Here is a 17,914-nt window from a genome sequence, read left to right on the forward strand (position 1 = left end):
ATGATCATTAATAATCTGTGATGCTTAAATTGGGATGAACAGAACTAATACAATGAAAATTTCCCACTTTGACTTCAATGTACTATCAACAGATATTAATTTGAAGAGTGAGCATTTCACGCCTTACCCTAGCTATATTTAAAACTGATACATCATGTAGACTATGGTCATTCTTTATAGAAGAGAATAAAAAAGAATTTCTAGAAAGTATGATTAATGAGAGCAATTATTTCCCTTGGAAATGCAGTATTTTTATTCTGCAATTCAATGACAAGTAGAGAAATAGAATATTTTTCAAACAAGAAAAAAATGAGCTATTCAATTTCTGTTATAAAATAGCAATTGGTTGAGATGCTAAAATACTGACATTAGTTCTAATACAAAGAGAACACAATAGTACATGGTTTTCATAATGATAAAAATCGAATAATGTAAGAGGTGTTCAGGTTAGTGTCAATGTTTGAAATAAAGACATTAATGAGAAATGTCATTAATGACACTGCTTTTTTCCATGGAGCACCTACATTAAAATGCAATGTGGTGAAGGGTTTCAGGGATGCAACTTATTCAAAACACTGACTTAAAAGCTGTGGAAACTATAAGCCAGGAAGTAAGCTGAGATTTCACTGTGATGACCTGTTTTTAAATTTTGCTGAGGTGAGAGGGGAATACTGTAGACTGACCTTTTAAAACACCTGTAAGATTTCCTGTTTATTAATTTAAAGGTCACAAGTTGAGTACTGAGTGCTATTAGATTGGGTATCTTAATCCATTTTTAAAACAAAATCTGCCTTTTACAAACATTAAATTAGAAGTAACATGGCCTTAGGGCACTGGCTACGCTGACCTTAAAATGAAGAGCCTTTTTATTCTTCTGTTTCTGATACGTAATGTTAAAAATAACAAAAACCAAAAATATTTGGTTACAGACTCTAAGTAACAGTTCAGCAGGATTACATCTATGTCTAGAGATGAAGAACATCCTTAACACCATCATTAACATTGTAGGCATACCAACACAGGTACAATGCCTACAGTAAGTTACTCAGCCACCTAGTGGGGAGCAGCTACCAGGTACACAACAAGTTACTATGTGTTGGAAAAATGAACTGGGAAAATAACCTATTATCTTAAGAAGTTCTAAGTAATAGGAATGGCATAAAAGTAGACTTACAAAACATGGTAACAAAACTGTAACAAGCTATACAGAATAGGAGTATTCTGGGCTCAGAGTGGTAGTCCCAGATGATTTTCCTAGTGTCAGTAACATAGCTAGATAATAAAGGAAAAACAAGTCTTATAGGGAGAGATGTTCTAAGTTTAAAAGGTCTGATTATAGAAAGATGGCACAAAGTAGGCTACCATGGGTTTGGTATAGTTAAAAAGTATGAAGTAGAGGGCAGTGAGATAGCTCAGCGGACTAAGCACCTGCTTAGGCAAGCGCAAGGACTGGGGTTCAATCCCTGGCACCACATGCCCTGCTGGCCCTGCCCCTGGGCACACTGCGCCAGCTACTGTGACCTGGCATGGTGGTTCATGCCTATAATCCCAGCACTGGGGAGGCTGAAAACAGTGGGATCACTGAGTCCAAGCTGTATAGTGAGACTCTGTACCAAATACACTAAAAAACAAAAACAAAAAGTGCAAGGTAGGTTAGAATATACAGGAGCAGTAGAAAGGTAATGAAAGTCCATATCACAAAGGGTCTACATGTCAGAGAAGAGAAGAGAGCCCCAGCCACACGTGCATTTGGGAGGGCCACTGGCTTTTAGTGGAGAGCATGACTTGAATGGGGGTGAGATCAAGTAGCAAGTCCATGTAAGAAAGACTAAGAGGGGCTGGAGAGATGGTTCAGTACAATAAGCGCTTGCCTGGCAAGTGCAAGGGTCTGAGTTTAATCCCTGGTTCCGCAAAAAAAAAAAAAAAAAAAAAAAAAAAAAAAAGCTGTCAAATAAGCCTGCTATCAGAAAGTAGTTTGTGCCATGAAGGAGGCATGTGGTTTTACTGAAAGAGGTGATGTGGTAAAAGAGATACTCTTCCACTACAGTGAGTTTAAAGGTGACCTGGAAATCTTGCAGCCTGGAGATATGGGGAGTTCACAATCAAGGATAGAAATGGTAAAGAAGTTGCAACAGAAGTTAGATTATTGCCTCAAGGAACAGTCATTTTTGAAGAAAATCAGCACTGAACATTTTGAAGGAATTGTAACCAAAGTTATCCCAAAAGTACCCAGTAAAAACCAGAATGACCCACTGCTGGGACGAATCAAAATTGATTTTGTGATTCCTAAAGAACTTTCTTTTGGAGATAAAGATACAAAATCTAAGGTGACCCTAATTGAAGGTGACCATGTTAAGTTTAATATTTCAACAGACTGACATGAAAAATTAGAACGAGCAACCAATATAGAAGTTCTATCAAATACATTTCAGTTCACTAATGAAGCTAGAGAAATGGGTGCAATTGCTGCCATGAGAGATGGGTTTGGTTTCCTCAAGTGTGTGCATCGGGATGCGCACACGTTTTTCCACTTCAGTGAAATTCTGGATGGGAACCAACTCCATATTGCAGATGAAGTAGAATTTATAACCATATCAGTGGTTCCTGATATGCTCTCTGCCCAAAGAAATCATGCTATTAGGATTAAGAAACTTCCCAAGGGCACATTTTCATTCCATTCTCATTCAGAATATCGTTTTATGGGAACTGCAGAAAAAGAAGCCACTTTTTCCAATCCTAAAACCACTAGACCCAATAAAGCCAAGGAGGAAGCTGAGAATGGCATTATTATTTATGATGACTGCGGAGTGAAACTATTGCTTTTCAAGCCAAGGATGTGGAGCGATCTACTACTCCTCAGATGGCTGATAAGGTTGAGTTTACTATTAGTGACAAACAGAGGCCTGGGCAGCAGATTGCAACTTGTATGGGACTTTTAGGTCATAATTCCAACTCCAAGAGGCTCTTGGATTATGTGGCAACTCTAAAAGATAACTTAGGATTTATTGAAACAGCCAATCATGATAAGGAAATCTTTTTCCATTACAGTGAATTCTCTGGTGATATTGATAGCCTAGAACTGGGGGACATGGTTGAATACAGCTTGTCCAAAGGAAAAGGCAACAAGTCAGTGCTGAAAAAGTAAATAAAACTCACTCAGTGAATGGTGTTACTGAGGAAGCTGATCCTACCACCTACTCCAGTAAAGTCAATCGCCCTCTGAGAAGTGTTGATCCAACAGAGACTGAGTATCAAGGAACAAGTGAAACTGTGGAAGAGGGGGCTATGAAAGGTGAGGTGTATCCATTTGGCATAGTTGGGATGGCCAATAAAGGGGACTGCCTACAGAAAGGGGAGTGTTAAGTTCCAGTTGTGTGTCCTGGGCCAAAATGCACAGACTATGGCCTACAACATTACACCCTTGCGTAGGGCCACAGTGAAGTGTGTAAAAGATCAGTTTGGCTTCATTAACTATGAAGTAGGAGATAGCAAGAAGCTCTCGAGGCTCAGGATGGCATCGAGCTACAGGTAAGAGATGAGGTGGGGTTCTCAGTGATCCTTAACTAGCGCACTAGCAAGTGCAGTGCCTGTAATGTTCAGCGAGTCTGTGAGAGCCCTAAGGCTGTTGCAGCCCCTCAACCTGATAGGTTGGTCAACTGCTTGAAAAACACCACCCTGGATGATGCCAGTGCTCCTCGCCTAATGGTTCTTCACCAGCCAAGGGGACCAGATAACTCAATGGGATTTGGTACAGAAAGAAAGATCCGTCAGGCTGCTGTCACTGACACGAAGCACATCTTTAATCCACTATGATCAAGCTGGGGGGATTCTGGTGAAGGGTTCTGAATATCTCCCCCTTCATCCCTCAAATCTGCAAAATTACTCTATTGAGCTATTACACCAGTTTTAACACCTTCCTCATGTTATGTTTAAAAAACAAATAAATTTAAGAAACCATTTTAAAATTTAAAAAAGACTAAGAACCTGAAGCTGTACTCTGCAGAACATATTTTTAAAACCAGAAATGCCCAATCAATAGTTTTGATATATGTAAATAAATGTCTGTCTGAAAAGTGTTGCACTTTTAATTACCCACAACAGGGAATCAGACTTCCAAATTATCCATGACATAATTAATCCACTTAGCAAGTGTCCACTAGAAAAGACAGTACCAATAACTACATGAAGAATAAGCCAAGGGAGAAAAATAAATCAGAGAAAATGTGATAGAGTAAGAAAAAACACTAAATATTCACATTAACTGGAGCCATTCTTATTGGGATGTGGATTGTAAGACCTCTTTTGGAGAAATTATATTTATCTTGTTCTCAGTGAAAATACTGTCCTGAGTGAAAAGTGTTTATTGAAGATATTCAAAATTATAGGTTTTAATATTTACTTGGTTTCTACAACATGTATGAGAAAAACAATCTAAAAGTTCACAATTATGAAAAGGATTAAGATAATAATACTGATATTCTTCAGTCAAACCAGGCTATAACGTGCGTATGGAGTCCTGGAAGTAAATAAGAAGCAGAGAAGCACTTCACTTGGTCTATACCTAGACCATTATAGTTTCCAGGTTACTGACTCAGAGAATGAAAATATGACTCTGGAAATAATTGTGGGCCATGGAAATTTAATATAAATGCTTTTACAGTTTAGAACTAGCACTTGGTGGGCAAATGAAGAAATGCATGTTTTACATGCTTAGGATTCATGGTTAAGAATAGAACCCATTTTGTTATGTAAGTACAGTTCTATAAATCAGCCTAGGCCATGAAAAAATTTCAATTTCACAAACTGATCACGAACAATGATCTAGTTAGTTTGTATTTTGAATAAAATAATAGTGCAAATTTTGAAAACAATACTTGGCTCACCATTTCATTGTTAAAATAGTTTCTTTATTCAGCTTTCTAGATACCATACTCTCATGGGTTCTTTTTCATTGGCTGTATTTATATCAACCTTTTACTTAAAACTTTAACTTCCTAAAATTTAAATATTACTGTCAATCTCTCATACTAACAGACTAACAGAAAACCTGACTAAGTGGCCCTCCCCAAACCTGAAAAAAATCATAAATTCTGGCCCTACCACCAAAAGGTCTAATCTGAAAAAAACAGACTAAATAAAAACAAATGGACTCTGATGAGAAATTCAAACTTATATAGCATGAAGTGGACAATAATTTATAAAACTAATCATCATCTTTTCTACAGCTTAGTTTAAGGCTAGGTAAAAATTTCATGGTCCAGGAGCATGGTGGAGGTAGATGCGGAGAGGAAGCCAGGATATCTTGTCACCTCAGGGAGTCAGGACACCCAAAATGGAGAGGAGAGGCCTCCTATACCTCCTCACTCATGGTATCAGAGGTAAAGCAGCTAATGAAAGGCAGAAGATCTCAACTGAGACTGGTGCTATCAACCAAGAAATGTAGTCTGAAGGTGAAGGCTAGCCAAGAAAATTAACTGCTAAAACTACCACTTACTGGAGGAAAATAATGAAATTCAGTCTATACAATGTAATCTTTATAATATCAGAGTATAATGCAACCACTAGGAAGAATGTATGCAATGTGTTAATTATTGAAACTATCCTATCAAAGTGATTTGAAACTATGTCATTGCTATTTGTTTCTCAATAAAATTATACAAAAAAAGAAAAAAAAAAAAGAATGTAATACAAATTTGCTCAGCATATGAAGAAAGATAGTATTTTCACTCCATAGGCAAAAATGGCTATTTCAACTTTCCTCAATGATACTTAATAAGAAAATTCCTCTTAAGTGAATAAAAATCAGAGAAACAGAGAAATGGAAAACTAAAATGTTCTAATTGATTCAACTATTTCATCTATCATTGGGTTTCTCAAAACTACATGATTTTCACAATTTCAAAGTACTGTCTGACAGATTACTTACTAACTAGAAACAGGACAAAGTATCTTCATGATAGAGAAATCTGACAGACAACATTTAAAACACATGACTGAAGTCAGCAATGCCAATAAAAGAATAAACATAGATAAGGTACAATACACTTTTATTTTTAGATTTTAATATTCTTATTTTTCTATTGTTTTGAAATATTTCCCCAAAATGTGGAAAGAAAAGTATATTTATACTTACAACTGTTTCCCTTTGTTAAGAGGAAAATCAGAAAACTCTAAGTAATATGACTATATAATAAACTTTCACCTGAAGTATACAGCCTAGTTCTAAAAACGACAACGTCTTTTGAAACAGGGTTGTGTCCACTTTACAAAGTTGTGGTGAGGTTCTAAAGGTTATTACACTACATGGATGTATTATTTTACTCAATTTTACATCAAAAATTCTACAGTTCATAATCAATACACTAAATAACAATTTCTTTGAAACAAACTGAAGAATGATGAGACAGAGTGATCTGAACAGCTGACACAGGCCCAAAGGATGGTTTCAACAATCAAGTTTCACCCATAAAAGTAAAGGAAGAAAAGAAAAGAACTTTTTTTCCCATTTATGTATTTGGTACAGGGTCTCACTACGTAGTGATCCTTCTGTTTTTCAGTCTCCCCAGCGCTGGATTTACAGGCATGTGCCACCACACCCAAACTAGATCCCCACCTCAGTGCGCCAGGGATGGGGCCAAAGCAGCACGCGGGACTGGGGATCAAACCTTGGTCCCTGAGCTTGCCAAAGCAGGTGGTTAGTCTGCTGAGCTATCTCAATGACCCTATAGAAAGTTTTAAAATAAGCAAAATAGCAGGAAGAACAAGGTTCCACAGAAGGATATATAAGTTCTCATCAGAATACTCAAGAGAGAAGTACAGGGAGCAGAATGATGGATGAAGGGTATATACCTAGCTAGGGGGAATGATGAAAGGATTGGGGATCAGTGCAGATCTTTAGGTCTCACCCCCACCCAAGGGTATCAAGTTACAGAAGTATTTCATCCAATCTTGGGTGAGTGCTCTAAGTCTGTGTCCTCCCAAAGGAAAGGAGTGCTACAAGGTAAACAAGGTAACACTGTAAGCTTTACAGTGGTTCTAGAGCCCACTACTTAACAATTATTTGACCTCAGGCAAGTCTCTGTATTTTTCTAAGCTTCAGTTTCTTATTCTGTAAGAGAGATAATAATGACATCACCTTCACGAAATAGTGAATACTAAATGATCAATAAGTGCTAGTTATTTACTTTACTATTGAGGAAGGGATTTCTTATACATTTTGAGTAATGTCAATGTATATTTTGAAGTTAAAAGTATAAATACTATTAGGAAAGGCATCAAAGATTTGGATTCAAGTATTATACCTTGTAAAATTAGAATCTACGATTTTATAGTATCATAAAAGTCAAGCCACTAACCCATACACAGCAGTAAAAAGGAATTTCTAAAAATACCTCAGGTTTTCTGCATTAGGAAAACCTTGAAATGAAATACCCTATTATCATAGAAAGTAAGTACAGAAAGTATATCATAACTAAAAGTGTAAAAAGCTAATGGTATAAGAGCTGAGAAAAAAAACTCTAAAAAAATGAAGATGTTTTCCTTCAAATTTAATTGAGACTCTGGATCTACTGTTTAGTGACTATTTCTTTGATACTCCCTTACATATGCAAAATACTTCCTTAGAAAATTATAAATGACCTCTCAATTAAGAAAAAATGCTAAGCATATTTAGAAAAGACCAATTTTGTAAAAGCACTATAAATGAAATATGAAATTTGACCCTCAAAGAAAGCACACACATATAGTCTTTCTACTACTCTTTTGTTCTGGTTTTCTTTTTCTTGCAGAGCTGGGGATTTAACTCAGGCCCTTGTGCTTGCCAGGGAAGCACTTATTCCACTGAGCCATCTCCCTGTCCCTTGTTCTGGTTTTCATATGCTAAATTTAATTCAGTGTCTAAAAGGCATTTCAAAATAAGATGAAGTCAGACTGGCAAACCCAGATATCTTGAACCCATGCTACAAATTCAAAGAATATGCATACCATATGTAACTGACTCATTTTATGAATTAAGTATACAAGCCATGAACTTTTACAAGGCAACAATCCCACAGTGGTTTTTATAGTAGCAAGGAAAAACGGAATGGAAAACGAAGTATGATAGTGACATAGCAACTTTTATCACTAGGCCACCTGATTTCCTTTAGATAATGTGCTTTAAGAATAACACAAAACAAGACTTATAGCTAGAACAGATGGAGAAACTTATCAAATTAAGTTCATTATTAGGAGTTACAAAATAAAGCTAGTCCAAAGATTGTATTTTGTTATCAACTCTTCTCATATTGTATATAAGCACCTCCATGTTCACATATATGTAGTATTCCTTCCATATAAAACAAAATCAACCATTATAGACAATCGCAAAGCCTGTGAATAATTTAGGACTATAAGAATTACTCTTCAGAAAAAATTACAGGGAATAATTTAGGTATGCAATGTAACTTACTTAAGACTTGGGTTAACAGTCAGTGAAAGAATAAGATAAATCATAACTGCCTACCTTAGTGCTATTTTCAAAGTAAAAAATCTCTTAAGTTTTTTTTTTCATAAGAGTATCATGACACACAAAAACAGAATTACTTGCTCGTTTTTTCTAAATAACTGTATAAAATGTTATACACTTGAAAAAAAGGATACACTGAAAGGATATTATGAATTTTGGAGTATTATGAGGAGTGCCAATTTAAGTATATACCTCACATGTAAGACTCGAGTCCAATGCCTATGTTCACATTAGCTGGGACAAGACTATCATACTCAATACTTAATCATCCTTTACAAAGGAAGACAGATTGGGGCTGGGGAGATGGCTCAGTAGAATAAGCGCTTGCCTGGCAAGCGCAAGAGCCCAAGTTCAATCCCCAGTTCTGCCAAAAAAAAAAGGAGGACAGGTTGAAAAGCTCTAGCTCAATTAAAATACTATTAAGAGATACTGTTTCTCCTCTTTTATCTCACTCAACATGTACAAGACATACCAAATTTTAACAGTCAAATATATATGTGAAATTACCCTGCAGTTAGGATAACTGATTCTAAGAATGCAGGGTATCAAATGTTTTTAGATTCTACAATAAAACCATCTCTGAGACATTTAATGGTACATCATTTGGTAAATGACAGTTTCCACAAAGAGCAATGAGACTTAAAACTTACGCAAGTGAAAAAAAAATTATGCAAGTGAAAAGTCTGGCTGAAAAAGACAAAACTATGGATTATGTTGGTCCAATTTCATTTTAAGTTACTATAGCACTGAACAAAATGCTGATAACACCCAATGAAAATTTATTGAGTTGGCAATAGACAAAGCATGATGTCAGCCACCAAAATCACCACCTACATTCCCAAATAACATGAACACTTCAATTCTTGAACCTGATTTAGGTTACTTGCCTAAAGTTACAGTAAAAATAAAATCCTTGGGCATGAGGCATTATTGAACACAGATGAGTTTTGTTTGGCAGTTTTGACTCAAATTAGTGTAGTACTTTAACAAATTCAGTAAAAAACACAGGAAAACACAAGCCTCAACATATTACAATTTTCTAATTGTGCTATATTTTTCACTGTAAGATTTGAACAATCTCATAAATATTCAAATAGTATCATACCACACAATAGGTTGACGGGGGGGACACAGAAACACATGTACACATTTGCACACAGATTCTTACTTTCATGGCATGGATTTCTTCAAGCAATCGTTGTGCACGTCTTTGATTTTTTAACAGTGCATCATCAGTACCCCTGCAGAAAATGATACGTAACCAAATAAAAAATACTTTTAATTACATCAGAATGAAAAGGTTTTACTTTAAGCCTATTGGACTTCCCCTTCTTTTCCTACCTTAACACATACACCAATTTTATAAACAAATCCAAGTGTTTAAAACTAGTGAACAAGCCCTGTCACAGATCACTAACTGACTTTGCTTTCTCTAGCCCCCTTACGAGAAAGGTAAATAACACTTTTTAATCGATCAATCAATCATATTACATTGTATCTAATGTAATATATGCTTTATGAGCCATAACTAAGTATTGGCTATAGGTTTGCTAAGTGAAAACTTGTTCTCTAGAATTAAAGAAAAATATGTGTTAATTATCTAATTACAGAGATGAGCTATTTCTGGAACATTTCTTAGAAAAGAAAATTAAATGGGAACAAAACTCACTTGAAGGTTTTGTAAATATTCAGGCTTAAACTACAAAAATTGTACATTTTTTTTCTTTTTTTTACTGACACTGTTAATACTAAAAATATAAAATACTTGTTTCAGAAAATTTCATGGTACACAATAAACTGATTGAGCACTCCACAAGGTATTAAAGGTTTCAAATTACAGTTGAGATGGATTTTTTTTTTTGGGGGGGGGCTGGCTCAGGTGCCTTCAGGGCAGGTCTGGCAAGGCCTGAGGAGCTGGGGATCTAAACAAAGTATCCTGTGCCTGACTGTATTTGCACAGGCAGGCACTTAAACAACTGGGCTAATTGGCAGGCCCACAAATTACACAGTAATTCAAGGAAAAAAATCATATAAAATCTTAACAACCGACTTTCCAAGTATTACTAGACTGAAATGTGTCATTACCAGCTTAATAGGAGGGTTTTCATCCTGTTTCTTAGGCATAGTCTCAACCTTATAGACACAGTGACACTACAGATTCTCTATCACTCAGATCATCTCTATGTGTAAAACAAAGCAGTGAACAAGATATTTAATTATTCCTTTATATTCCACCATCAAATTTTGAGTATTTTAGGTAAAAACAGTTTTAGATATTTTATTAGTCATAGGATTATTACTTTAAGCTACTGACTTTTTTGACTTTAGCCTGACAACACTCCTGACAAGTTTTCTGATGATCAAAACTCGTATTCTCTTCACTTCTTTTCTCATCTTCACAACCTTTTGGGAAGAAAGATAAAATTAAAGGCACAACTCAGAAACAAATACAATTAATTTTGATACCATATACTTGGGTCTACTAACTTTAACCACATTCCTAGTTTGAGGAAATAAACATTCTTTCATAAACACTGTAGGAGTAAATCAAGTCTAAAAATGACTATGAAATTACTATGACCCTTAATATTTTTCTTTTAATCTCATTATGTTTAACACCTCCCTCCATATTTATCAAAAACCAAGAAAACCAAGTAAAACCAAAATGCAATGATGTACAATATGTGCTCAATGAATATTTGTTAAATTACCTAAAATGTATGATGCCTATTTGTTAATTCACTGTTTCAAATCAAGTGCATATTAGATTAAAAGAACACAAATAACCAAGGTTTTCTTCCCATTAGATACATTAACATCTTTGGAATTTGTTTTAAAGTTAAATATACTTAGGAAATATGTTCATACAATGTATAAGTAAAAAGTCTTTCAGACAAGGTTTAATTGACAAAATGAATTATAATAAGATTATAGTACATTTATAAGTTAATTCATTGAATTATTAGCATAAAAAAGTATGCTAATTTTATTAGCATAAAAAGTAATAAATTATGTGTTTAAATACGGTAAATGTTTCTAATTGCTGAACTTTGCAGGTGCCTTAGATTACAATACACCATTTACCACTAGTAAACTGCGCTGGGCAGAGTTGGTCCTTGGTTACATTCTAATCATGAAAAAGTTAGTCTCCAACTCTAAAATTTCCATTTTAGATGTACTATATTTGTCATTACTGCATAGAAAATCCAAAAGCAAATTTTTCATGCTTCAGAAACTTAGTTTTAAACAATACAAAAAAAAAAAATGCTTTTCTAGTTTAACTTTCTCAGTATTTGTGTAGAGCCAGCAGAAAAATTTGAAAGTTTAGTGTATAAACAAGTATATTCATTTCACATAAAAATGGAATTAAATACTTTTTTTCTCATAATTGCTCCCTCTAAACAAAGCTTTATTTTTGCAAATCTGATGACTAGCAACTTTTTAGATAGGGTTTTAAATGTTGTGACTCACCTGTTACCCAGGAATTATGAGGTTGGCTGACAACCAAGAAACCAAGACAAGCCCCAGACACCCAACACTGTCACAAAGCCAAGGCAGTACTTAAAAGCAATATATTGTGTCAAATTCTTCAACCAAAAGCAAGTGAACTATCATTGTTGGGACTATGGAAACAGTATGATATTGTTTGGGAAGGAAAGAGGAATAAAATGAGCAAGGATAAAACAGGCATAATAATGGAAATAAAATATATCAACAGAGAAGAAACAAAATGAAAGAAAAATAGGAGTTTGAAGACAGAAATTCAAAGAAAACTCTTTATGTAATCACAACTAAGATTGCTAAACTTAGTTGAGATATTCTAAACAGGAAAGGAATATATTTTATGAGTTCAAAAGAGAAAAAGACTTAAAACGTGTACCATAGGCTACACAGGAGCTGAGAGAAAATGTCAACATCCTACCCACAAAGATAACCTGGTAAATTTTGAACACATTCAGGGTAACCTGGATCACTTCTTGGGCAAACACTACAAGAATGTGATCACAAGTCAAGAGAAGCTAATACACCTGCTAGAAAGTGATCACGAGTAGATTAAAAAGAGGCAATTCAGGGCCAGCCAAATAGCTCAGGGGATTAAAGTACCTGCACGCAGGCACAGGGTCCAGGGGTTCGATCCCTGGGCCTGCCGTGTCGGCCCCATCCCTGGGGTGCACTGAGACTGGGCTTGGTGGCACATGCCTGTAATCCCAGCTTTTGGAAGGCTGTAAACAGGAACAGGCAGATCATTACGAGTCCAATCTACTAGTAAGACCTTGAACACCCTGTAAACCCTTCCCTAAAATACAAAAAATAATAATAAAAATAATAATAAGAGGCAATTCAGACACATGAAGGGAACTATAAATAAGCAAAAGCTGGCAGTATCCAACTCAGAAAAATTCCAAAGAAAGAATTCTCTAGCTTTGAGACTTGAAAATCGAATTTGTCCTAAGATAACTAAATTCTGTGGAACAAATCATAGCCCAACAGTGAATCATGCACTAGATCCACTTTCAGTCCAGCTGATGAGGATGAGTGGACAGGAAAAGAATGTTTTACAATGTGAGTATAAGTTTGTACTAATGGAAATCTGCTTTGGAGAGATTGAGCTATATTTCTGGGTATATAGTAACAGCAAGTTCCTGATATACTTGGTAGCCCAGACTGGTCTTGAATTCACAGCAATCCTCCTGCCTCAGCCTCCTGATGACAGGTGTGTCCCACCCTGTTTGGCTGGTGATACAATGATTTTGATATATATCTGGATTAACCTGTAACAAAAACTCATGGCCATCAGAAAAATCTGCATACACATGTGTCTCTTGGAATACATTAGACCTTCTGATTATTCATTCACCTGTAACATTGATGGCAAAACTCTCAGGGCTTCCAATGATTTGAACAGCCTGCTGTGGCATGTGTGCCTTAGGTTCACCACCGCTGACTTACATGATGGTCAAATACAACAAAATATAGGACAATATGTTCTAATCCTGAAGCCATGAGGAAACAGACAATCTCAGATCATGCTGGTAGAAATGCCAATTGTACATTCTTTCAGGAGGAAAATTTGGCAACACCTGACAAGAATCCTACTTCCAGGAATCTATTTAGAAGACACATATCCAACAGTGGGTAATTATGTAAATGATTTCATACTGCATACAAAGCATATGAACTATACAGCATATATAAAATGTACAAAATGTATCTTAAATAAATACAAAAGGTAGAATTTTAATAAATAATCCTAGAAAACTTTCATGTATTACCATGGATAAATCACAAATATTTGTTGAAAAGTATTAACAGAATGATATTTACTTTACATTAAACAGTGTAACATCACACCCAAAACTTAAAAACACACCAACTGGCTCTGGCGCTTTAATCCAACAGTTGGGAGGTTGAGGCAGGAAGATTGCCATGAGTTCCAGGCCAATCTGGGCTATATAATGAGTTCATGGCTACTCTGACCTAACAATATCCTTTCTCGAAAGTGAGAGAGAAAGAAAGAGACAGAGAGACAGAGACAGAGACAGAGACAGAAAACACACCAGAAAAATAAGGATTACACCTAAGGTAGAAAGGAAGGTAAACAGAATAAAGCACTACATAACAGTTCCTATGTTTGGTAACTGCTAAACATAGGAACTACAGTATAAGTGTATTTGTTATATTATTTTCCACATGTTTGTGATAATGATTTTATAAAAATCCTAAATTGCTCATTTAGATAATTTATGGTTGAAATACACATCTTATTCCTCCTGTATAACAATTTAAACTATCTAGAATGCTCAGTAATTACCTAACTTCACCATTACTGGGCATATGCTGCTACCAGCCAAATACAAACTGATTTTTCTTGTGGATTGATTTACTATTTCAAAATAAATTATCAAAAAGCATTATGCATCTGTTATGAATGAGTTTTGCAACTTAATAAACACATATAAACATGATTCATACTATCTTTGTATTTTACAATACAGGGAGGAAAATTATTTTCTTGTTTTTGGTGTTTTTGTTTCTATCTTTATTGCAGTACTCCCTTATTGAAGTAGTATATGCTCCAAGACTAGCAATGGATGCCTCAAACTGTAGATGGCACAATTTGTACTATATATATGTAGTATATTTTTCTACACACAGGTTTATGATAAATTTGTAGTTTATACTGATTAATAAGATACAAAGAGATTAATAAAATCAACTAATAATAGAGTAGATTAATTATAATAACATACTAAAATAAAAGTTTGCACTATGTCATAATTACATAAGGGTTACTTGGATACAAGCAAACACAAAGCACGGGCCAGACAGCTCAATGGATTAAAGTGCCTGCTTAGGCAGATGCAGGGGCTGGGGGTTCAATCCTAGGCCTGCCATGCTGGCCCTGGCTCCACCCCTGGGGTAGTGGTGCACCCCTGTAATCCCAGCACTTGAGAGAGGCTCAAACAGGAGGATCACTACGAGTCCTATCTGTGTAGTGAGACTCTGTACTAAAATACATTAAAAAAGAAAGTTAAGGGAAGACTAATGTATTTTAAGAACTGATAGGTAATTTTCTAGTGGCCTTATTGGTAATTTTCTATCAAAGAATAATATGCTGTGTTTCTACAAAGACTAATGGACTTTCTATGGAATCAAAGTACTCCATCAAATCACTGTTCCCTGTAATTCAAATTTTATACATCACTACTGCCAAAGAAACATGACTACAATAAATCCAGATGTTTTTCAAATTCTCAACTCACTAAAAATTAGAGCACTGCCATTTTCAATTGTGCACCCTTCTTTCTGTAGCTTTAATGAAAAAGGAGGAAAAAAGACAACATTTAGGAAATTATTTTCTTTCATCTATATACTAGTGACAAAAAACGTGCTAAGGATATTTTAATTTTCCCAGTATTTACTTATTACTTACAGACAAGGAATGTGCTAGAAGTCTGAGAAGTTATGAGAAATGTTAATTTTTAAATTTGAAATGCACATAAAATTTGGAGCAAGATAAAGTATTCAATAATCGTAAGATAAAATAAAGTGATGGTTTGTTTTAAAAATGGTAAAGAGAGCTGGGGATGTAGCACAGCAGAATATCACCTGCACGCCTAGTGTGAGGCCCTGGGTTTGAGTCCTGACACAAATAAATAAATAAATTAATTAATTAATAGAGTTTGAAAAGTAAAGAAAAAAATTCATTTTACAATAAAGTATTTAACAACCCAGACTTAAGAAACATTTTATAAATATAGTCTTTTTTTAAAAAAAAAATTCGTTTGGTACATGTTCTCATTGTGCAACTTCGACAGCAGCTCAGACTCCTGGTGATCCTCCTGTTTTTAGCCTTCCCCAGAGCTGGGATTACAGGTGTGTGCCTGCCAATACACTCACACTCAGCAGCAGGCAGCACACCTGGGGGCAGGGGGTACAAATAAATTAGTCTTTATCCTCGAAATTTTTTATAAAAATAAATAAAGATATATGGAATGGTCTTTCCAATTATTAAGAATAGAAGGCATAGGAAAAAACACAAAAAAATTCAGGGAAATTATTATAAAATTAGGCTACATACAACTTTTAAAGAAATAACTACATTTAAAATACAATTACGAGGGCTGGGGAGATGGCTCAGAATAAGCGTTTGCCTTGCAAGCGCAAGGGCCTGAGTTCAATCCCCAGTTCCGTCAAAAAACTAAATAAATAAAAATAAAAAAAAAAAATACAATTAGGGGCCTTGCTGGATAGTACAGTTGTTTAAAGCACTGGCTGGGCAAATGCAGTCAGGTGTATAGGACCACAGTTCGATTCCCACCTCAAGAAGCTGTGCCAGACCTATCCTTAGGGCAGCCTGAAGTAGCCAAAAAAACAAAACAAAACAAAAAATCCTTCTCAAATTAAGGCGAGGGAGATAGCTCAGTAGAATAAGCACTTCCCTGGCAAGTTCAAGGGCCTGAGTTCAATCCTCGGTTCTGCCAAAAAAAAAACCCTATAATTAAAAGTTATGAAATAATAATTTCTAGCCAATAAATCACAGTCATGATAACAAATACCTCAAAGGCAATCCCACTGAGACTTACAAACTTGGAAATATGGTGAAATCTACAAAGTGTGATCTCTATAGAGTCAACAACACAAATTTATACAAAAGTTCAGGCAGTTATAAGGCCTCTACAATATGTGTGAATCACAGTTAAAATGAGGTAGTCTATTAAGGGTCTGTGCCTAAGGAGAGTCACATGGACAGAACACATTCTCTCAGGCTTTCACAGAGAGCAAATTGGTCAAGCAATGGCCATGACTCATCCACATGGCTGATACTGACAAAGGATCTGCAAACTGTGGTACAGGGTTTCAGAGTAAATCCTGAGGGGATGACCCTGTCAGATACAAAAGTTACATTTCTTGTAATATGGGTCTTGCTTTATCTTGGTCTTTACCATCCAGCAGAAAAGTATAATAATGAGGTATGAAAAGGAAAACCATATTAACATGCTGAGCTGCAAAGTCAACAACTTCTGACACTGCCAGTCCTGCAGATAACCCACTACTATTATGAACTACTGGACTATATTGGATTATTTGGCTGAATTCATGTACCTACACTATTTAAATGGCAATAGAATACCCATCTCTGACAAAACTAAACAAAAAAAGGGGATACAAATGAAGGACCATTTTGTATCTGTATATACAAAATAGTTAGGATAGATATACAACTACTTTCCCTTATTTCAATGAGAAGAAACAGTTGTACTAATGTGTGGAGAGGGTATCATGTCTGCACCTTGTACTATGAATAACCACTATGAAGACAACAATGTGCAACATATTATTGAAACTGTCCTACTAATCGGTTTTGAAGTTATCCTATTCCTATTTGTTTCTCAATAAAATTAATATAAAATAAATAAAATAAAATAAAATAAGAAATAGGCATTAGGGACATGATGGGCAAAAATTTAAAGCCAGTCGAAGGGACTGCCCTTGTTTGGTCTTTATCAAAAGCAGCTCAGTGGGTTCTAAGAAATGCGGTGATATGATTAGATGTTTTTGAAAAGAGTACTGTACTCCAGCAGCAGTATGCAGAACAAATTAAAGCAAAGAAGAATCAATTTAAGTAGTTGGGAGAGACTACTACAAGAGCTCTAGTTGGCAATATAGTCTGAAATCAGTTGGCAATATAATTTAGTTTATAACTGTCAAAACGATCTGACAGAGAATTTCAACTCTTTAGGATACATTTCGTTTCTGAGAAGTTTCTGAGAAAGTTCATATTTATTTTTCGCCCGTTTTTTGTGACATTTTCTCTCAATTTCTAGGAACTATTTTATAATAAAGTATACTGGCTTGTGTCATGTTTTATTTTTAATTGTTCTTTTTCTGGAATTTTTTCAATTT

General features: G+C 35.2%; 1 protein-coding gene and 1 pseudogene across 2 annotated transcripts in view; one reads left to right on the plus strand and one right to left on the minus strand.

Moving 5' to 3' along the window:
• Positions 1-17,914, minus strand: part of Srfbp1 (serum response factor binding protein 1) — a 59,843-nt gene that overhangs the window by 41,116 nt on the left and 813 nt on the right. Inside the window, exons 2-3 of the mRNA XM_023715323.1 lie at positions 10,821-10,909; positions 9,675-9,747 (exon numbers count right to left, since the gene is read on the minus strand). Of these exons, the coding sequence (XP_023571091.1) occupies positions 9,675-9,747; positions 10,821-10,909 (162 nt within the window). The remainder of the gene's footprint in view (positions 1-9,674; positions 9,748-10,820; positions 10,910-17,914) is intronic.
• Positions 972-3,857, plus strand: LOC105742173 (annotated as a pseudogene). Its single transcript, XR_001117095.2, has 2 exons — positions 972-1,022; positions 1,968-3,857. The product of XR_001117095.2 is annotated as a cold shock domain-containing protein E1 pseudogene (transcript).

The sequence above is a fragment of the Octodon degus genome, unplaced genomic scaffold, assembly GCF_000260255.1.
Source record: "Octodon degus isolate 3935 unplaced genomic scaffold, OctDeg1.0 scaffold00040, whole genome shotgun sequence".
Classification (NCBI taxonomy): Eukaryota; Metazoa; Chordata; class Mammalia; order Rodentia; family Octodontidae; genus Octodon; species Octodon degus.